At 39.7% G+C, this 23,029-nt stretch overlaps 1 protein-coding gene across 2 annotated transcripts; it reads right to left on the reverse strand.

The window, feature by feature from the left end:
* Positions 1–3,650: 3,650 nt before the first annotated feature.
* On the reverse strand, positions 3,651–21,449 carry tent4a (terminal nucleotidyltransferase 4A). 2 transcript variants are annotated; one of them, XM_007563722.2, is made up of 13 exons: positions 18,590–21,449; positions 16,432–16,555; positions 13,590–13,636; positions 13,372–13,492; positions 11,595–11,702; positions 9,519–9,647; positions 8,784–8,997; positions 7,782–7,908; positions 7,596–7,699; positions 7,324–7,508; positions 6,003–6,161; positions 5,644–5,817; positions 3,651–3,931 (listed from the first exon to the last, which is right to left on the reverse strand). In XM_007563722.2, the coding sequence occupies exons 1-13, from the start codon at positions 19,411–19,413 to the stop codon at positions 3,776–3,778; spliced, it is 2,472 nt and encodes an 823-aa protein (XP_007563784.1). In that variant the 5' UTR covers positions 19,414–21,449; the 3' UTR covers positions 3,651–3,775. The 2 variants fall into 2 exon arrangements, with proteins under 2 accessions (XP_007563784.1, XP_007563785.1); XM_007563723.2 differs by having other exon boundaries at positions 5,764–5,817; positions 18,590–21,448.
* Between the last annotated feature and the right edge of the window lie 1,580 nt (positions 21,450–23,029).

The raw sequence follows: 23,029 nt of genomic DNA on the forward strand, positions 1-23,029 counted from the left end.
GTGGACAAAGTCTGGCACAGTGGGATTGACGCCTCTGTATTTGGTTTCTGGGTTTAAACCCTGCTGAAAGCAGCAGAGAGTGGAGCAGCCTCCATTTCCAAAGGTTCTCAGCAGTGCATGTACACCACCTAGTGGACGGTAGAAGAAACACAAGTTACCTGGTGGAGCCTTATCTTCATAGTCACAGTGATAACGAATAAAAACCACTGGACTTTTAGAAAGACTTAATTTCTGTAACATACTGCAATTAACAGGCTCTCTATCTTGATTTGTGGTATTATTGCTGTTTAATAACTTAATTTTCTTTTTTTTTATTAGGGCAGAGATATGTTGGACAGCTTTACATTTTCTTCGCCTGGTAAAAACCAGCCCTTGTTCTACGCTTAGCTTCTTACAGAGGTGCTGGACTCGACTGTTGTGTATTAAGTATTAAATTTCATCACTAACATTTTCGCATTACACGTCCCATTTGACGTGTAATGCGAAAATTCAACGCTATGAAGCTTACCGGAAACCGCCTGCGCTGTAACAACCATCCTCCATTACGAACAGAGAAGTACTGAGCCGATGAAACAGCGCAGAAAATCGACGTCATCATTTCACGACTTCTTCCGTTCTTTGATTTGCCTGGTTGAAATTCTACCGAAGACTTATAAAATAGCGCAAATTGAAGTTATGAAAAATAAACTCCCCGACTGTCCGAAGTAGGGCGGGCATTTGTCATTTATCGTGATAAGAAATTTAACACAACACGATTTTGATTTATCATTCACACACGTTAACATCTAGCCGATGATGCCTTCGCATATACTTCACCGCGCCCTTACGCTACTTCACCTCGCGCACATGTGAATGTAGCGAGTTTTACCTTTCACGTGTCTTCGTCTGGGGGGGAGGGGGGGGTAAACATATGGTCGCTCATATGGATAGAGCGACCTTGTTTTCTACGCTCCTTCACCCTTATGTACCTTCCTTTGGGGGGGTTGGGGGGGGGCGATTTATGTTTTCGCATCCACCTGAATAATATGTAGTTGCGCCCCTGATCCCAGGAAGTTGTTATGGTTACCCTAAACATTTGACCTAAGTACTGTGGTACAAAATAAAGAACAAAAAAAGTAGCTTCAGTAAACATAAATGACCTCAAACAGGAAAAAGTTTAGCTGGATCTAATGTCAAAACAGTAGAAAGGTTTTTAATAAAGTACTTACATCAAGACAGTAGTATTGTAAACCCTTTACATACAAAACACAAACAAGAAACTGGCAGTTTTAAAATGTTTATTTAAAAAATAAAATAGAAAAAAATATATTTACATAAAAATGTCAACAAAAAAAAAAGAGAAAAGCTTGGCAATGGTTCCCTCTGGTCACTGATAGACGAGTGTCCAATCGGAGGGTGACATGAACTGACAAGGCTAGTGATGGGCTGCAGGTCACCAGTTTAAAATCCCTCATTGTGTCACAATGGAGGGACGGGGAATATTACATTGCGTCAACACGTAAATCTCAGCGACCCAGGCGACGCTCTGTGCCTCTTCATTCCTGCTCGCCTTTTTCCTTAAAACTCCAATCTGAACAAGTGAGGACGATGAGGAAAAATCTGAATAAGACTCGTTAAACGTCCTACAGACCACCGGGGGCGTGAGGAGGAGGGAAGCGCAGAAGAGCAAGTCTCCTCGGACCGCTGAGATGCACAGAATCTGAATCCATACAGACTTCCAGAGATAACTCACAACTCTAACCCAGCGAAGGCGCCTTCCTTCACCGATTTCATTCCAGGTTCAGAGTGGACGACTAGTCAATCACATCCACTTCATCTCTACCTATTTTATCTGTAGCCAGAAACATCTGAACCACCTTCGATTTCCACCCTGAATGCATGACAAAAAAAACGCATTATTGTGATTTTTAATTTTTTTTTTTCCTTTAAACTTTTGGTTAAATGTAACAAAAACAGGACGCCAGATGCAGTTTTGACCGAAAGATTAGAGTTGCTGAGCTTTCTTTGAAACAAGAACATATAAATAAATAGTTTCAACAGTGCTGAAGGAAAAAAATCTCAGTAAAAACTCAAGATTGTTTTTCGGACCACTTTGGCGACCCCTTTTGTTGAAAGTGCCGCTGCCAGAGAGCAAGCCGCTCTCTGGGCGCACTACCGGAGGTTTTTTTTTTTTTTTTTTTTTTTTTTTTTTTTTTTTTTTTTCTGATTAAAAACCTGCATTGGCAAGTCAAAAATTCTCAATTTCTCACACACATTTTTTTTTTTTAACTACGTCACACACTACACCAACCCAAGACTTAGTCGCTGGCATAAACACCACTCTCCCCAGTCCGTATTTATGACATATGTAGAAAACTATAGACTTCAGAACACGTAAGGGCCTTCATTTAAAAAAAAAAAAAAAAAAAATAGGTGGGGGTGGGGCGGAGTTCACATGAGTTGGCTCGAGCCTGAGCGTCAGTCCAAAGCGGTGTAGTCATGGGAACGTACAACGGTTGACACGATAATCAAGAGGAATCCTTTTGCATAGTAATAACACCAGTTCTGCTCAGTCTTCCACAGACCTGTTTGAGCGTATGCATGTGTGTGTGTATGTGTGTGTGTGTGTTCGCAGAAAACGGACACACACTCCGAGTAAACACAAAGAAAGGCATTGCAAACAATTAGCGGAAGTACCTGGCAATTAAATATACACCAGATTCCTGAATGGAATCAAAATATAATTCCCTTTCTTAAGAGTTCTTGGTTCAGGAAGAACTAACTTCCATCAGGTCTCGCCTTCCCATCTCCTCTTTCTTTTTGTTTTCTCCCCCCATTTGTTCCAAAAAGGAGAAAACCTCATTGCTGAGCGTCTTAATATTGTCGGTCTGCACTGATTTATATCTATTACTGAGACTCTTGATCTTTAAATTCAAGTAAGCTGAGCTGAAGCATTTCCTAATCCCGCCTGCCCTCCCTCTTTCCCCGGTGTAAAAGATTTAGTGGAAGGAGGATATGCACAATCTTATCACATCGACAAAACTTTGAGGTTGAAACTCAATGGGAAGTAGGATGAAAAACGGCCAATATTGCAATCAAAGCTTTCTTTGACCTCCACATTGATGCCAAATAAAGATTAACACACTTGAAGAAAAAAGAAAAAGAAAAAGGAGGAGGGGTCGGGGTTTAAAGTTTAAAGTCAGGTCCATCCCAACTTTGTCACCTACAGAGATGCACGCTCTAAGCCTCCACAGATGTTGCCCGGGGAGACGCTTTGTAAACAAAATTTTACAACTACAAAAATAAAAATATAAAAATGCCTTTACATATACACACACACAATTAAATAACAGCTTTAATTTTGAAAAGAAAAAAACATTATTGCACCAAACAAACAAAAAAAAAAAAAAACGGCTTAAGTGTGCTGGAAAAAAACATAAGAAAAAAGAAAAAAGTGTAACACCAAACCACAAGCGGCTTTGCCGAAAGGGTTGGAGAGCGAGGTCAAGTGAAGCTGGTAGTGCCGTCACCGCCGGAAACGACAAAAAAAAATAAATAAAAAGTGACAACACTGACAGGAACATAATACTGAAACGAAAAAGAAGAGGAAGAGCGGAGGAGGATACGGATCTAAAGGGCTGCTGCTCCGCGGGAAAAAAAGGGAAAACAGCTGGTCTCTGATCCCTCTTTCTGTCCGTCCGTCCCGTTTAGGGGTGTCAAGTTGGGGAGACCAAAAAAGAAAAAAAGAAAAAAAAAAAAGAGGGAGAAAAGGTTAGAGGGGAAGAAGCAGTGGTTTCTATCTGCTGAGGCTGACGGGCAGGCTGTCCCTCTTCCTGCGCCGCGTCCATGAGTTGCGGTGGTACTGCGCATGTGTGTGTCCGCGGTTAGCCAGTGCGGCTCCGTTCACCGGCGGCGGGTTGTGGAAGCCCTTCACGTTGAACTTCGTTCCACTCTGGGGACGAATTAAAGGAAAAACACAGAGGGGGACACAAGGAGTTACCTTAAAATCACAAAGCTGATAATCAGATTCAGCTTGTGTTTGTATTCACAAACAAGGAATTTGTCTTTCTTATCAAGAGCATTGCATGTGCAGCTGTTTTTTAAATACATGAAGAAGAGACAAAAAAGGAAGAAAAAGAAAGGCAGGTTGTGCAAATACGATTATTTTGCTTAGGAGAGTAGCTGACTAAAACTGTACGACAAACAGCCATGTTTCTGTAGCAGGAGCCCAAGTTTGTGTCCAGCATGTGTGGGTTCTGCAGAGATGTAATCTTTTTTTGGATTTTGAATTTCATTAACTAAGGAAGCAATCATCAAAATGAACAAAAATAAACACTTTAAATACATTATTAGTTACGTTTACAATACAAATGTGCAAAAAAACTTTAGCAGTGTTCCGCAAAAGTAAAAAAAAAAATAAAATAAATAATGATGTTGCAGTTGCGGTGTTTTCCATTATAATGAGAGTTTTTTTTTCCCTAAAATTGGCATGTTTCTATTAAGCAAATTTATTTCTGTAATTCCAATTTCTACATTTAAATTAGAAACATAATACAATATATTTTTTTTAAGTTTTGGTAAGTTTTTTCCACCTGCTAGATTGAAATTGGTGCAGGGTTTTTTGCAAAACAGTAACAAACACTTTTTTTTTTGCCTCATATCAGTTTGTATGCAGCAAAATAAGAACATAGCTCAGGTTGTGTTTAGATTTGTCACCGCGAAGATTTTTAATAACTTATCCTGTGACTTTAATCTATTTTCTTATCCAATAGAAACACTGCAGATTGTTTTTCAAATTTAGCAGACTATTGATATAAATGTGCACATTTGTAATGGAAACGCAACTACCTATTACACAAGCAAACTCATGTTGCACAGAACATACTAAAAACATGTACAACCGAAAGAAATGTGAAACATCGCACCCAAAAGGTTATTAAAATATACACCTTTTCTTCAAATTAAGGCAAACTTGTCAAATCCTTTTTTACACTTATCATAATTAGTTATTTTCTCATTACTTGCTCAACAACAAATTAAACATGCAATATTTCAATGAAACAGAGAAAAATAAAATAAAATTTAGTGTTAAAAAGAAAAAAAGTTAACCTTATGATTTTGCCCTATGGTGCAAAACGTTTGGACACCGCTGGTGTCTAGAGCAAACAAGTAGCATCCAGAAAAAAAGAGAGAGCAAAACTTTAATTCTGGTCAGAATTGTGTGAGCAGGGCGTAGCAGGAATGTATCGGCTCATATTGACTCTGTGCTAACCTTGAACGCGACAGCCAATGGGGAAAATGTGCAAGCAGACCTGCCAAGTAAAGCTCAGCATCTGTTGCAAAGATGGGTGCATGAATTTGCAGAATTGCTCTGCGGTCTTCTTAAGAAGCACAAGTCTGGATATTTTATGGGGAAAATCATAAAGACTCAAACATCCAGTTTTACAGCTGAATATCTCACCTGCAGTGCCAGCGTTACTTGCTGCTGAAAAGAAACAGGTTTGTGTGAACCGAATGCGAGAAAAAGAAACGAAATAAAAAGCAAAAATGGCTGGAACTTGTAAAAGACGGACAAATAAAGGATGAGTAAAGCGTAAGGATGAGTGAGAGACAAGGTTTCCCTTGATGTGGTGCATGAGAGCGTTTGCAGCATCCGGCGCCTACCTTGTGTGTGTGGCTGGAGTGGGGGCTGAGCGGAGGCTGGGGGCTGGAGGGGGCGGGGGTATGAGCATGGACTGGGGGGGGCATGTGGTAGAAGGAGGGGAGCCCGGTGTCCATACACACCTGTCTGTCAGGCATGGAGTGCATTGCTAGACCGCTGGGCAGCGAGACGTGAGCCTGGAGAGCAAACAGGACGACACTGGGTTTTCTATAGAAAATATATTTAAATAAGCTATTTAAAAAATATATACGTTTATAATTTGAAAGATTTTTCGTCTTGATTTTTTCCAACCAGTAGTAATAGTGTTTTTGAGATTCAAGTGTGCCATATTTAGCTGAAGGAAAGAAGGCTTGCGGCCTACCTGTGAACCCGGAGGAAGCAGCAGATGGCGTCCTCCCATGCCGTGCTTTCCGGTGCCCAGGTGGATGCTTGGCTGCAGGGCGAGGCCAAGCGCCGGGAACGACGCGTACGCCGACAGGGTCGGAGGAGGGAGGGTGTATGGCAACGCTGAGTCAGAGTCCTGGCAAAAAAACAAACAAACAAACATTAAAAAAAAAAAGCTGTCAGGGAGAATAAATCTTTTTTGGAATGTAAATGTTCTATTGTCGAGTTTGTCTAAAGTTGATTGATTGTTATCAATTGAAAGATAAGAGGCCATTTTCCCAGAAACCTGAGTTTTCTCTCCTATCAAGACAACCAACCGTCTTTCCATAAAGGGCAAAATTTTTCATATTATGCTAAATTATTTTTTTAAATTAGAATTTTCTTACATCATTTTGTTTCTGTTGTATTAAATACCAACTGAATAAACAGAAAAATGTGGTTTTCTCACACTATTAAACTTAAACATATTTACAAAACATAAGAAAACAGGAACCTCTTAGGTTGCAGAATAGAAAAATAAAAGATGAAAAAAATAAAATGTTTGACCTACTTAATATCCATGAACAGAAAGAATTCACTCCACATTTAGAAACTGAAAACTGTATAAAAGTTGTACGCACACAGATTTGTTTTAAATTTTATTCTCCCATCTGTGCTGAAAAATATTTCTTGAATGTTTTTCTGGAAGGAGCTTGTTTGGTAATGAACCAGTTTACAGTCGTTGCTCTTGAAGGAACGGTAAAACTTCACTCCATGTAGAGCATTAACCAACGTCGGCCCTCAAAAATCAACCTTGCTTATTGGCTTCATGTTTATTTCATGAATCTTGTTACATTTTTTTCTCTGTTACGCTCTCTGCTTTTCTGACATCTTGTCCTCACCTTCAAAGCACAACATTAATTCCTAAATGAGAGGTCGGCGCTCGGCTGTATGAAGCACCATTAAGGTGAAACTTGAGGAACTTGTTCGAGTGTTTATATTTCCAAACAGAACCGCATAAAGTTCATTTTGCCTCCCACACCGAACTCTGTTCAGACAGTTTCTTTAATCCGGTCTTAATTCCTCTGCCATTTTGATTTCTGTTGCTTTATTTGCTTAAGGATGAACAGCGGTGCCCTCTTCTGGATGGAGGCCAAACAACAACACTGGCAGACGGTCTCAGAGGACGTTACAAGCTAATCGACTGGAACCAACTTTAATCAAATAATCCATTAATCAACACTGAACTGAATGAGGCTTTGCAGCATTCATTTAAAAAAAAAAAAAAAAAAAGCAGCATCATGAAAGGTGTGTCTTACGTTGTCGGAGCCAGACAGCGAGGAGACGGATGAGGCCGATGAGTGCTGCTTGGGGCTGGAGATGGACATGGGAGAGTCTGCGCTGTGAGGTGAAGCAGAGTCCCTCTGCTGATCCTCAGGACCTACAACACCACCACCCAGCACACAGGACTCCTGCTCCGAAACGGGCTCCTTGGGAGAAGACGCTACAAGAAAACATAAGCGATGATTCGCACAAACAGAAGAAGTCTGTGACATCATCTTCAAGATGCTCTCCGGAAGCCTGATGCTACCTCTGTTGTCTGTCTGTGGTGAGTCCTTGCCTCCCCACTTCTTAATAATCCACTCCCTGTATTCAATGACTTCTTGGGTTAATCTTATTATCCTCCCCAGTGTGCTGTGGAGTAAGACGGACAATTTGAAATGAGCGTCTCGCTCTGATCCGTGGAATAACAAACACTTCTCGGCTGAATCCTCACCTCTCGCAGTCTTTGTTGGGGTAGGACTTGGCGAGCGGCGTCACGGCGTGACTGAGGACCGTGTAGGCGTAGTCAAACACCTGCTTGAAGTGCATGGCGCCATAAGAACCCCTCCCCACGTCGTTACCTACGTGGGAAGAAAACAAAACTGAATGTTACATCGTTTCATAGTTTTGCTTGAGAGAAATTGGGATATTATTTATTGATGTGCCGTTAAAGTAAAGAAAACATTTGGGCAAGATACATTTTCCCCTCTGATTTTGTTATCCGAATTTTACTGTCCAAGGATTCAGTGTTACTATGAATTGGACCTCTCAAATAGGTTTGCAGTGCACAACATAATTATAAAATCAATCACAGCACTACGACTGATAAAACGCTCAGATTTTCTTCATTCTGATCTCATCCACTTCCGCAAAGGTCTGAAAATTAGCAGCTGAGAGACTGAGTTTCTGCAGGTTTCACCAACTCCAATTTAAGACTTTAACACCATTATGAATGGAATTTAAGACCTACACTGCAAAAGAAATGCACAAGCTTCGTCCAGCCAACTTGCGATAAATTTGCACTTACTGACAAAAAAAAAGCTGGCTAGCTAGCAAGGGTATGTTGGCAGAACGCAATTAGCCTGTCTGCATGTGACAAGCTTTAGTCTGACAGAAAAGTCCAACCAAGATAAAATTTAAGATCCGTGATTAAGAATTCGGCTCTGCAAACCTATGATTAGAGAAAGCAACACTTCAGACATTTCTTCAGCTTATTTGCTTTTGCAGTAAAAAGAAAATTTAAAACCAGAGCAATGAAAATAAAAAACAAAAAAAAAACAAAAAAAACAAAGCAGTTTGGCACGGTGACAACCCAGAACCCAGAAATATCAATAAATCATATGCGTTTCCATCAAAACCAGGCTACAGAAAGAATAAAACTCTTTTTTTTTTAAACTAAGTATCAGAAAACAGCAACGTGTGGCATAAAGAGTTTGAGTTGGATCGAGTTGCTCACCTGGAAGCAGTGGGTCCTCTATGCAGAGCATGGATGGGGTGTATCCGTTTGTCATGGTCTTCATCACTTCCTCTTTGGTAACGTACGCACCTCCGTTTGAGATGCGGATCCCTGTTTTCAAGTAGTTGAAATGGCGGCCGTACAACTCGAAGAACTCGATCAGCAACACGCCCAGGTTCTGGTTGGGGTCTCTGGCGTCGATGCGTGGATGGAGCTGAGGCAGAAAATATTTTTATACGTCACGTCTTAACATTTCTACATAACTTCTACTAATCATAGAGAGTAGAAACTCCAAAAGAAGAAGGGTAAAAAGCCTTTACATAACCATAAATTTAAGATTTGTTCAGAGGGAAAATAATTTTGAACTTCGGTTGTTAATATCAGTCCAGTTTTACATGTTGTACTGAAACTGACATGTTAAAAAAAACAAAACAAAAAAAAAAAAGACTCACTATGGTGATCTCAATATATCATGAGTGCCTAATTTCTAATAAGGTTTCCTTTGGAGAGGAGGAAGACACAGAGCAACACAGACTGACCACATGGACATAATGACAAACACTGGATTTCATAGACATTAAGGGTCTCTGAAATACTACACTATGATGGAAAGAAACTATTTTTCTCCCTACATTTTTCAACATATGACACTTTATAAAATAGGAATTTATTTAAAGGCTTTTAACATAGGGGTACCACTAACGGGGGCTGCCCTGAAAGCTTATACAACAGTACCTGTAGGAAACTGATGACCATAAGGATGAGGCTGTAAGAGCTAATGCCCCCAGTGAAGACTTCGTTCAGATCCCTCTGCAGCAGAAACTGCTTCAGCACAAAGATCAAGTAAGGCAGCACAGGATACTTCTGTAAGAGACGACAAAACACAAACAATGAGAAACCTGTCGGTTAACTGAGAGGAAGGAAGAACAAGTCGGGAATTAAAAGCACAGAGTCACACTCTGCTTGTACAGGCTAAAATCACATACTATTGGAACAGAAATAATTAAATTGTTATTTTATTACAGAAGTAGGAAATGTTGCCGTTGTGTTTTAAGTGAGAGGATAAAATATTATGCAGTTCATTTCTACCCGACAGATTCAAACTAGTAGTGCACTGATAAATTGGCCCCAATTTTTTTAATTTTGGAAGTTCTGCAATCAACTTTGTTGATATATGTAGCAGGTTTTGAGATAAAAGAAACAATCAGCATCGGTCAATATCAGAATCAGCAGGTCAGGCTTTTTAAAGATCGGTAATCAGCCAAAAAACTGCGATTGGTGCACCCTAATTTGAACCAAGAATTTAGGTTTAACCTATTTTAGCAGCATAAAATAAAGATATCGATGAAAGGTGAAATCTTCACATCTACTCCAGTTAGAAAAGCTTCACATAGCTAGAATAATTTGAAAATTAAATATATCTACAACTGCATCAATAGGACTTTTCAAGTCCCAACTTCTCAGGTTGTGCCTACAAATTTGAGATCCATTTTAAAATTCAACAAGCTAAAAGATCACACTTGATTTTTTCCCCTAAGATTAGGCACAGATAGCAATCTTTGCTACCGGTTTGCCATCTGTGCCTAATCTTAGGGGAAAAAATCAAGTGTGATCTTTTAGCTTGTTGAATTTTAAAATGGATCTCAAGTAGCAAAGGTTTTAAAAAGAAGTTTATGTCTTTTCAATACTTTTAACGAGACAAAAAGCTGGAGAGACCAGAGTTGATCCAAAAGTTACCTTTTTTTTGGCAAGAAATAACTTAATCTTACTTGGACTTATTTTAGGAAGGTGACAACAGTAAACATTGTTGACTAATAATATGCATAAATGTAGCCCAATGCAGACAGAGGATTTGTGTAGCATCAGTTTCATGTTAATCAGAAAAGCAACTTTTTCTATTTTCCTTTGGAAGCTAAACGACTCATATGAAAGATATAATTAAAGCTTTCTCTAAGGTACTGAAGCTAACAAGAACCCTTTGCTCCAGCTTCTATTACACTAATATTTGACGTTTAATAACGGTTATCCACAAAAAAAGAAAAAAAAAGAAAAATGATGCCTCTGAAACAGATGGGCTGAGGAAGGGGAATCACAAGTATGACCCCATGATGGGACAAGAGCTCGCTTTGCTTTGTTAGCATGCGGAGACACCTGGTGCTGCACCTCCTTCCCTGAACACCTCGCATGAGAAGATGAGCCATCATCGTCACTCGGCGCTCGCCGAGCTTGACGCTGAGTGATGCTGAAGGCCCAGGCCTCTCAGGCTGCGACACGCATTCCCGCACGACGAGAGAGTAAACAAGGTGCAAACCAGCGGCGGGCGAAAGAACGGATCCGACAGCTTGCTGGAACATAAGCTGCAGACATTCCTTTCCCCTCATTAGCCAATAGCCGTGACTGACACGGCTACAGATCCACCTTCAGCAGGAATTCCTTCAGAGCCAAGAGGTAAGAAAACTCCAGGCAGATGAAGAGATTTCGACAACACAATCCTAATTAGCGTTTTTTGTTGTTTTTTTTATCTTCTTGCGTTTAAACAGAGATGAGCCAGCTCGACTGGAGTGAACGACTCGGACTGCTCAGTGAGTCAAAGAAGGAATTTCCAAAGTTCTACTTAAACGCTGAAACAAGAACTATAATTATGTGACTCGAATGGCTTTTTGTGTCTATTTTAATACATCTACATGACCTTTTCCAGCTCTGTCCCTCCAGCTGTGTGTATTCTGGGTTGGCCATTGATCTGATTTAGCCGGAGACACTCGCAGTGAACTTGCGTCTCGCATTTATGTGCGAATCCGAGTCGTCGACAACCTTTAAGTAGTCTTTAATGAAGCTTGCCGCCTTCACCCCGCTTTTCATGTTAAAACTGATGTCCACCTTGACCTCGGTCTCTTGGTCAGTCAGCTTGATGATCGGCACCTGCAAGAGAGATTTAAGAAAAAAAACAGAAGGTGTTAAACGACATTTTGTGTCCCACACCGAGGCGCTTCAGAGCGGAGAAAAACTAAACCATGAACTGTTTTACTGTGGCAATTAAGAGGGAAATGCAGCATTCTGGCAGTTTGCCGGGGTTCTGTGCAAATACCACAGGATATTAATATGTGCCCGCTTGCAGAAATGCTGCTATATTGTTAGTGTGAGCCCTCCCACCCAAGCTGTTGAACAAATTACGATTAGCCGTGGAAAGATGGATCTGGCTTTAACACAATGGAGGGAAATAATGGCAGAGGGGAACAGTCTCTGACCTCAGGGTTCCTACATGTTGGCCGAGTCAAAACATTGTAACTGAAGACCGAAAGAGGTCAGTGCCTTATTCCTAAACTGTTCCGAGAGTTTCCTTAACTTGTTTAGCCAGAATAAGTAGCCGCAAGTAGAATTAGCATAAGACAAAGTTGTTTGTTATTATTTCAGTCAAGAATTGACAAAGCAGGATGTTACAGCTCACCTGCGCTAGTTTGCTAATGCGCTAATCGAGTTAATTTTTCATTTAGCGCGTTAGCTAGCTTTCAAAACGTTTCGCACACTTAGCTTCCCTTAAGTTACTTTTTATGGACAAATTTACTAAACTGTTACTGTTTAGTAAAAGTTAAATAAAGTTTTAGTTATCAGATTTTTGCTAATGCGCTAATTGAGTTAATTAATTATTCATGACTGAATATAAAAATCTAATCAGTCATTAGATTTTTATATTCATGGTCTTATTTTGAAGCAGGTGAAGAATGTTTATGTAGCAGTTCTGCTTCCCCTCCTTACGTTCTCTCCCCACTAATGACTTTATTTCAAACAAATAAAATATGAACAAAATATAAACATAAATACCATATCCAAGACCATTCTAGAATATGCAAATGATGTCAAAATTAAAATTGTGCCCAAGGGTTGCAGTCCTAAGCGCAGAAATAATTTGAATTTAAGTTAGCGCTTTAGCATAGCACTAAAATGTCAGCAGAGCGCTTTAGGGTTAGTCCAGCTAACTTTTTAGCTAGCAGAGCCCACCACTGGTTATTTATTCAATCAGGACAGCTTTCCGCCCCCCTCGCTCCCTCAAGAATAAATAGTTACCATAATTAAAATTGCTTTTTATTTTTATTCAGTCTTTGTCTGACATTATAACTTGCTCGTTGATTAGAAATATCGGGGTGACAGAAAAGTACCCCAGAACAAATCTGTGAGGGAGTGAATGGTAAAGTATGTGCAGTAATACAGATTTAACAGTCATTTAACATCCTGAGGCAGAAATCGTAGCCGTTAGAGAATATGTGAAAAGTCTTTGACAAGGTTCACAGGTTCTGACCCCTGGAAGTCCTGATCCCTATGAGCATTCCCTGGAAATGAGTCCAATTATTGCTCTATCATTATCAGAAACGTAGGAAAAAATAGGAACGAGTTCTTCTAAACTGAAAAAAAAATGGACAACCAATCACAGACGGGGAGAGTCTTTAGTCTCCAATAGTCATTTTTGTTCGTTTAACGACATACTTTATCGCTATAGCAGCAATTAGATGTTCATGAAGATCTTTAAAAGGAAATGTAATAATGTAAACGAGCTGGAGTAAAACTTAAAAGATCTAAGCCACACTTTACTTACTGTAGCCTTGTCCAGCACTTTAATGGAGAAAGGTTCGGCCACATTGTGTTTCCGTAGAGCTTGCTCTAGCTCTTGAAGCGGAGGGCGCTCCCACTTCCCCAACACCACCAGGTCAATGTCACTGTGGGTTAAAGGAGAAATAAATAAATAACGGCAAGCATTAAAAAAAAGCAATACAGCAGGATTTAAAGTGACAGTCTGTCTCTGCAGGACTTTACCTTGTTGGAAGGTAGAGCCCCGTGCTGAAGCTGCCAAATATTTGAACCTGGTGAAAATGATTCAAGAGACGTTACTGAAGTACTGCTGAAGATAACCACATCTTTTTAGGTGACATATTTTTAAGGCATGATGTCAGTTGAATGTCTGCAAAGTGCCATTGACAAAGGCATTTCTGGGTTCCACTCAGGAGACGTAAAGCCTTGCCAAGGTGAGTATACAGCAGCCAAATGAAGCACACGAAAGGTTTGGAAACAAAAGGCTGGGGCTTTATGGAGGGGAGTTGAAGTGAAAGCTCTTGAAAGGAAGCAGAATGAAGTTCTTTCCCTTTCCTTCTGTTAAACGCGACAAGGCAGCAGCACGGGGACGGGCCTGAAATAACAGGCTGGGATGTAAAAAAAAAGGGAAGCTGGAACAAATGCGGGGACTTGAGTCCATTTATCTAACAATGTGGTTCACAGTGGAAGTGGGAAAGGCTGGCAGCTAATGAATCACCGCCGCTCGTACTTTATGCCGTTAAGTAACAAGCGGGGAAATGACATCAGTCTTCCTGCACTGCGTGACCCCTCTGCTTCTACATATAAGTAATTAGCACTTTAAAGAGGAAATGTTATAAGGTTGTATTATAACAGTATAACAGGGTACCTGCAGGATTCAGCAAGTCAAATATACGACTTTTTAAGACGTTTTCAAACGCCATACTGAACAAAAATGAACATCAGAGATGGCTGATTCAATCCCTATGGACCGATGAGGAAATAGTTTGCCCTTCGCCAGAAAAGCGACCAATAATATTCAGGCATGTGAAATTTTTCCCTCTATGCATGTGAGCTTACGACGAGACAAAAAAATGTTAAATGTTGAAGACTTTTGCCGTTATCGCCTCCTGTGTGTTGGGTTTCACCACAAGTGGTGGTGACTTTTGTGCGTCGCTGTCATTCGTCGAGTCATTACCCATGATAGACGCAAAGAGCGAGCAAGTTGCTAGCTAGCTGCCGGTAACTAGCAGGCATATATTAGCTGCTTGTTACCGGAAGCCTCAAGACGCAATTAAGATGTCTGAGTAGTCTCAAACTTCTGCCTGACAGAAAAGTCCAACGAGAAACAAACAAAAAAAACTACATAAATGTAAATATGGGATTAAAAAAAGTCCTGTCAAAACAAAAGACCTGTGATTAACGATTTTAAGGCTGACGTGCATTATTTTAATGAATTTAAAACATTACTTTTTTAAGATAACTTTTTAAATGCATGAATTTAAGAGTTTTGTTAAGGATACGCAGACATTCTGAATAAAATGTTCAGATACATATGAACATATTCTGAAGAAGGTCATCAAAATGTAATGTGATTACACAATTATTTTACGAAATTAGGTTATTTCCTTAAACCATTTAAGAATTTATTTATTAATATAAACACTTAAATCTGAAGTAAAAGAACAGATTTTTGACAACTGGAGCAAAAACAAATTTGATTCCACACTGTTTAGTTGCATTTGAGGCAGATAAGACATGATTTGTTGTGTAATACCACCAGTCACCACTAGGGACTCTTGCATATTTAAATTAAGTACTGTTCTCAGAAAATGACTTTATGAACAGGAATTGTTGAGGCGTTTTTAGATGTATTGATTTCATATGACAATTCTGTGGTTATTGAGTTTTAGGTCTACTCAGCTCCAGATTCTTGTCCAGTTCTGGTCATTTGGGTTTAATAAAAACAGACAGAAAGGACTTTACATTCAAACCCTTTGTCGGTAAATTCAAAGCTGACAAAGTGGTTGTTTATTGACATATCGTCGATAATTTGATCTGATCGGTAGCATATGCTGCAGAGACGTACCGAGATCCTGTCTGGTTACCTGTCCAGGTCGTTGACTGGTTAGAAACTCAAATAAAATCAGATATTTTTCTGATCAGTGAAAGCAGCAAAGCTAAGCATCAACGGGTTCTCTTCAGTGGAAAAGATTTCAACTCAGTAAAAAGAGTCAAAGTCAGCGCAGATGGTGTGGATCATGCTAGTCAGAAGAATCACACAGATGTAAAAAGCTATTTCAAAGGAAACGGTATTATTTTTAGACATGTTGAGACGGGTCTGTGAGCGAGAAGGACTTTTAGCAGATACCAGGAAGACTGAGCAAACTTTCTCCGTTTGATCTTCCTGAGCTTCCAACCAGCTGGGGAACATGCTGGATAAGAAAATATTGGCAGCCTTCAGGACATTTCAGAGCTAAGGGTAAAGGTCAATGTTCCATAAGGATCACACATCATCATTCTAAGGTTAGTTGACGATTATTTCAATCGATTAATCAGGATTCATTTGATTAATTGTGCCAGTCCTGCATTCCTTACACAACTCAATTTAAATGCTTCTTTACACAATGTACAATTTCAAAACAATATTTTGTTTATATATTTAAAAAAAAAAAAAACAGAACAGAAAAATAGTTTAAAATTGAAAATCCATAATTATTTTTGAGTTTTTATTGATGTTTTAAAATTCAAATTAAATTTGAAACTTGAAAGTATTAATAAAATGTATACGTTATCACCCTATGAGTTTTATATATATATAAAAAAAACAATCCAAATAATGCAATCATTATAAAAAAAATTAATGGGCTACCCCCTAAACATTGCGGCCCTGGGCTACTGCCCTATAAGCCCATTTTAAACTCTGGTTCCTTTCCAAATCGCTGAAGGAAAATATAGAAACACCACCCTTACAATTCCATGTTGCAGAAAACAAAGAATTGAGAGAGTTAACGACACTTTTCAAAACGGACCCGACTCGGACAGATCCGAGCTTCAGAGGAGGCGCTGGTGAACTCATGGATCTTACATCCGCAGTAGGCCACAGCTCCTTGATGATCATCTCTATTCGCTTCACCACCTCCTTCCTCATAGCTGCCTCTTCAGGTCGCGGGGACATGAAGTTGTAAAAGTCCATCACCTCTTCGTGGAGTCTGAGGAAGAACAAAACCCAGGATCATCATTCGCCCAGAAATCGTAGAAACCATACGCTGCTGGAATTGTTTTCCCTCATACAATAATGTCACAGCGTCATAGCACTCAGTGTTAGATTATACCTATAACTAAAAGGGAGTACGTGAAACAGGTCTCTGCATATTTTAGGTCCAAATGTTGCTGCATTACTGTACGTCTCGCTCAAGCTGCTTACAGTTGGGAGCACCGCTCTCTTTAACGACATCCAGCTTTCTGCCGGGCGAGCGTGTCACAGCATACAGGATGAGACTGCAGAAAGGAGCAGCATTTGGTCACGCAGGTTTCTCACGCTGGTATGGCAGCAGGGACAGCAAAAAACTCGACAGCTTCCAGGGATAAAACCTCCGCCTTGTTTTCTGTCCTCGTACTACCAAACCCTTCTCAGAGCAGCTACTCATTAAAAAAGAAAAACAGAGATGCTCTATGTCGGAGGCTGTAATTAATTTCATCTGTAACAAAGACTTCAGTAGTTTTTGTTAATCCCAGCCCTACATAATGTGTTATTTGTAAAGCAATTTTTATTAGCAACTTTTAAACTTTTTAGGAAAATTCATGCGTCAAGATGTGGAGCACCTCAACTATCAAACCATACGTCTCCAAATCATAAATGTACATCAAACAGAAAGCCAATTTTTCCTCATTTAAATTATGTACATCTTTTCATTTTCACTTGAACGTCATAAAAATAATAAGCAGCAACAACACATTTCCACAACTGTGCTCAAAATAGACAGAATAAAGTTTCTATCAGTCTGTCTGTCTAAAATATAATATGCAGTCTGCTTTCATTTAGCCTCAGTAGAACAGGTTTAAATCTTTCTAAACAAGTTTTCTTCAACCCTACGAGGAAAAATAGTTATACATTATATATACAGTGTACTGCATAGCAAGTCAGCAAACAATTGGAACACTGCTTCTGCTTCCTTTTAGCGATATAACAGCAGAAATCAAGCTAATCAGTTGCAGTTTTTGACTGAAAGCCTTTTATATCAAAATATTACTATTACTTATAATTTGACTGCATCCTTTACTTGCTATACATTTTATTTGCTATACAACCCTAATAAAAGATATTCCTGCTTGCATGTATCAGTTAAAAATGTCTGGTTATATTTTGTAGTGAAAACTATAACCCACTGGGTAGGACACAGGAGAACAATTGTAGCTATACAACAGCAGAGCGCAAGCTAACTTGTCAATGGGAAGGAAAAAAATAATAATTAAAAAATACTCTACAGTGATGGTTATCTTGTCATTTATTTTTTGAATTCCTTAAAATAAAATTATAGTTATGCACAGACTTTAAAACTTATCACGAAACTTAAAAATCAACCAATATAAGTTATTACTTCTGGCATGTTTGAGAATTTTTTTCATGTCTTACTGAAGTATCCATAGAGAATCTAAAAATATATATTCATAATTGTACATTTAAATACAACACTTAATCCTTTCAAACATCCCAGTAAACAAATCAGGACACTTCCGGTTCCTGTCCATGGCTGCGTACCAATTGTTTCCTAGATCACTCACTCTATCGCGCCTTGCTCTGCATTTCGAAATTTGGGACACACTTAGGGCGGTATCTATGGTTTATATGCGACAACACAAGTCTTAAAAATGCTGTAATTGACATTTACTGATAATATCACAAACTTTCCTGCTCAACTTTAGCAGCAATAAATTCTTAAATAACAACAAAACTACAAAGTGAGCTACGTAGGACACTACGTAGGGACCAAGTGGACAATTCAACGGCAGTAGACTAGCCAGCCAGCCAACGGGAAGAAAGCATAAAAATAAATAAATAAATAAAAGAAAGAAAGGATTAAACGGACATCCCTAAAAGTACTCCACTGTTTTTTGAGCTTTCATATTTTGAATACAACTATTCACTAAAACCTAAGTTTAAAAAAAATCCTGAATGTCGGACACTTGAAAGCAACGACAGAAAGACAGACGTTACTCTATTTTGAATCCTTAAAGCAACTCACCCAAGCACTCCTGAGCTGTATTTCTTCTTTTTCCACGGCGTCCAATTGTTCACATGATTCCCATTAGTGCAGTTCGAAAGCAGGTAATTCATCCCATAGGTACTCGCCTTGTTGTCACTTTTCCTCCGTCCCGGGTGGAGATTGTGTGTGTGATTAACGGGCACGGCAGAGTGGTGGACCTGATGCTGCTTCGCGCAGATCTGCTGCAAATTAAAAGCCGGATGCTCCTCCGGGCTGCGCTGATGTTGCTGATGGTACAGGTTCGCGTTGTTTTCCGCGCCGTCGTTCAACCCGAGGAGCAGACCGGCGCCGCCGACGTTCTTGTTGAAGTCGCCCCCCACGTTTCCACCCAAAGTCCTCTCGGGAAACGAGCTGCTGGAAACGGGACTCTCTGTCCCCGACTCCTGCGAGGACAACGAGGAGACGGAGCCCGTCTTCGGGATCGGGATTTTGGCCCCGCTCGGCTCGTTCGCCATCGGGAGGGAGCTTTGTGCGGTCCCGTTGGTCGCCGGTGTCCCTTGTGCGGAGGTGGCCGCGCCGCCGCCGCTGCGTGCGGGGCAGTTCATGATGCTGTGATGGCTGCTGCCGTTACTCAGGCTGCCTGTAACGTTCCCGTTGCTCGGGCTGCAGGCGCTCTTGCACGATGCCGCCGCGGCCGCCACATTATTCAAAGCCATCAAAGCCGCATAACTCACACACCGGCTGTGGTTCCGAGTGTGAGCGGAGAGCGTCCGTACTCCCTGAGAGGTCTCCCAGATTTGCATCCATAAGGCGTTCGCAGGTCCTTTCTGCTCCGGCTGAATCCAAGCTACCCTCGGATCCATTCAACTCCTCTGCCTGGTAAACCCCCCACCCCCCACTCCCCCGACAAGTAACCTGTCGTTAGCGAGCCCGTTTTGAATCTGTGCCGCTGTACCGGTTCCGACGAGACTCGCTGATCTATTCGGTGTCACAGAACAAGGCGGAATAAAAACATGAAATCAATTTCGGACCATTAATAAACTGGCCCTCGTAGCTGCAAGAATGCCGTGATTCCTACGGGAATTCAATATGGCGTATTCTCTTCAAATCAGGCGCATGCGCTCTGCTCAGTTTTTTTCCCTTTTTTAAATGACTGTGCCCCCATCCACCCACTCTTCCTCTTTTTTTTTTTTTTTAAACTCCTCACAGTCGAACGAATGAAGAATATGACAACAGAAACATACGACATTTTATTTGATAAATGTAGGGTTTACAGCGAGCGAGCAGTTGATTTTTTTTAGCAGTTTTCTGGAAGTTCAACGAGTTCGATGAAACCGGGATTTAAATTTTCCGGCTATCACCAGTAGGGGGCGCATGGAAGGGAAGCTACAGGGATCCCCCTCTGTATGCCATAACAGGGTTTAAATCTTTCATCAGGACTGACAAATATTGGCACCCTAACCACAAATTGCTGTCCTAGAACATGTAATCACACGTTTAAGTTGTAGAGACGGAATTCTGATCATACAAATTGCTATTTAGCAGCTGCTAAATTGATATGTGGGATAAAAAAGCCTCCAGGCTGCTGCAGGAAAACAGAAGAAAATCTCCCCAGAACGTACCTTCCAAAAGTATTCAGACCTCTTTAAAATATTCAGACTTCCAACCTTTATGTATCTCCTTCTTATTTTATTTAACAAGGAAATTACATATACATTTAAAAATCTGTATAAATACAAATTTGCATTTTGCTCCTTCCATGTTCATCAACTTTGACCTTCTTTATGGTTCCCACTGAAAAACAACAGCATAATGCCACCATTACCATGTTTTATTGTGGAGTAAAACATGGTAATGGTGTGTTAAATCAAGGCATGAGAAGTGTGACGCTGGTTCCATTTATCTCGGAAGTTGTAGCTGGGAATGACGTCACACCCGAGTTAACCATCATTCCAGCTAGCATACAGGGAGAAGTCGGGATTCCAATATGGCGACGCCCAGGTAGTCACTGTTTGTACCATCTCTTACAAAGATTGCTTTAAGCTGTATTTTCCATTAGCAAACACTTTTAATTTGTTTAGCTTATTGTTGCTGGAGCTACAGGTAACATTCATTCTAAATATGCTTGTAGTCTTGTAAAATAAACATGTTTCCAGCACAGCTTACTACTGCTGAACCTGGAAGCGGCCATATTTGATCTCAAAATTGTCGATTGAGATTTCTTTGACTTTTTGAGTGGGAATTCCGATTTCGGGAGCATTCCAGCTGATTTCCAAGTCCTCACTACAAACAGAACGCACTGTTAGCATACTGGGAGGAGTGAGAGTAGTTGATATTCCAATATGGCGACACCCAAGTCACCATTGTTTGTAGAACATCTTAGAAACTTCATCTTAAGACATACTTCCTCATGCAAACACCAGTTTTAATTGGTTCTTTTACAGTTGCCGGAGCTACAGGTAACATTGATTATAGACGCAGTACAAGTGTGTGTTATAAAATAAATATGTTTCCACCACAGCTTGCTATTGTTGATGCTAGGAGCGGCCATGTTGGATCTCAAAATTGACTCTCTGGCCAAGTGGGAAGTCCGACTTTGAGGAGCATTCTGAATGATTTCTTTCCAACTGGAGAGCTGGGATTTGTTGCCTTTGACTACAAATGGAACACCCCATTAACATTCTTTGAGTTGTTGGGATTCCAATATGGCGACGCCCAAGCAGCCATTGTTTGAGGCTACAAATTCTTACGATTTGTACCCACAATTTTTGAGTTTCAACTACATTTCGAACTTACCAGGAAGTAGTGTGTCACACTTATTAGTATTTGCATGTAAGTCAAGTGGTTCAATTTCTAAATGCTTCTTCTTCAAAAAAAAAAGTCTAAGCACTTTAAATGTCTTGGCAGGTTTGCTGTTGTTTCATAATCTTTCATTCTAATGAGAGTAAATTGCTTCACCATGAATTCTTTTGTGAGGCACTGTGTGTTTTTGCTGTGTTAGTGTAACAGGAATTTCTCCCTCTATGTTTATTGTTACATCCATTTTTTTTTAAAGATGGTGTGGATCATTCTAGGTGCTGCTCTCTCCAAACCTTTAAAGCTCTAAAGTGCCACAGAGTTGCTGGGTAAGGCGAAGCAAAAACATTGTGTACGCGTGCAAAAAAGGAGTGAGAGAGAGGAGAGGGTCCATTCGCATAATTTCCAGCCTCAGTCTGTGTTACTCATGTGCGGCATGTGACCCCGTCAAGGAAACCCCCCTAAGGGAAGCCATGTGTCAGCTAAGATATAATGTAGCTGTAGCATACTCAGTGATGTACACAGCTCCTCACTCACACTGTAAGCCAGCGGAAATCAAGTCAAAACACAAGCTTCAAAGTGACAGAGTAGCCTGAGAAGGTTATTGCTTTCAAATGGCTGCTCTATCTTACACTCATCTTTTATAGAAGGGAGCATAGTAAGAGATCCTTTACAAACACAAAGAGAAGAAATTTTCCAGATGTTTATACATGTAATTTTTTTAAATTCTAGACTGCTTTTTATCCATCATAAAATGGATAGATTGAAGATAAAAACAAAACAAGACAAATAAGCTGAGAAATTCAAGTCTGCTCAATAGTGCCCTCTACAGGCACGAATAATTGCTCACGTATTGGTAGAAGAACATTTTGTTCCCTTTTTTTTTTACATATGCAAATGCTTACTTCAACCTAGACAGGAAGCATATTTTACACCAATGTTAATATTAACAGGTATCTGTAGACATAATGAAGACTTTTCATCTAAAGAGCTTTATTTTTGTCATAAAAAGAAAGGATTTTGTTATTGACATTAACATTGAGAATGTCAATTTTTATCTTTTAAATGCAGGTTTCAAATCAAACTAGATTATTGATTAGTATTTTAATGAAATGCTGCACTGAAAGCTTTATGAAAGTTAAAATCTGCCCCGACTGGACAATTTAATGTCACAAAGTGGAATATAAGACTATCAATTGTAGATCGCTATTATGTAAAAATGAAAAGTCATGACTCAAACAATTAGTCATAAAAATTAAAAAATATATCAGACATTAGGTACTTTTTTTTTAACTTTTAGTAATAGGTACTGATGACAGAACCACAGGATTTATTTCAATGATTAAGAAATACATTTATAAAATTATCAAAGGATTTTTATTTATTCTATGTAATCATCTGTGCAAATTTAATTAAATTTACTGTAAATTTGTGGGACGTTTGAATCCCAGATGTTCCAGATGTAAAAAATAACGTAGTACTTTGCAGCTAACTTAGTTGTTTGTGGTAAGTTATTAAAAATAAGTTGTAGGAAGTAGCTGTGTTTGTGGTAAATAAATCTAATTCCAGCCTTTCAGGAAAATATCGCTTAGTGAACATAAAGATTCATCATAAAAAAAAAAATTAAAAAAAAATTTCTTAACTTAAATAACCAACGTCACATTACGTCAGTGCAATTTAAGT

Source organism: Poecilia formosa, unplaced genomic scaffold (assembly GCF_000485575.1).
Source record: "Poecilia formosa unplaced genomic scaffold, Poecilia_formosa-5.1.2 Scaffold150, whole genome shotgun sequence".
Taxonomy (NCBI): Eukaryota; Metazoa; Chordata; class Actinopteri; order Cyprinodontiformes; family Poeciliidae; genus Poecilia; species Poecilia formosa.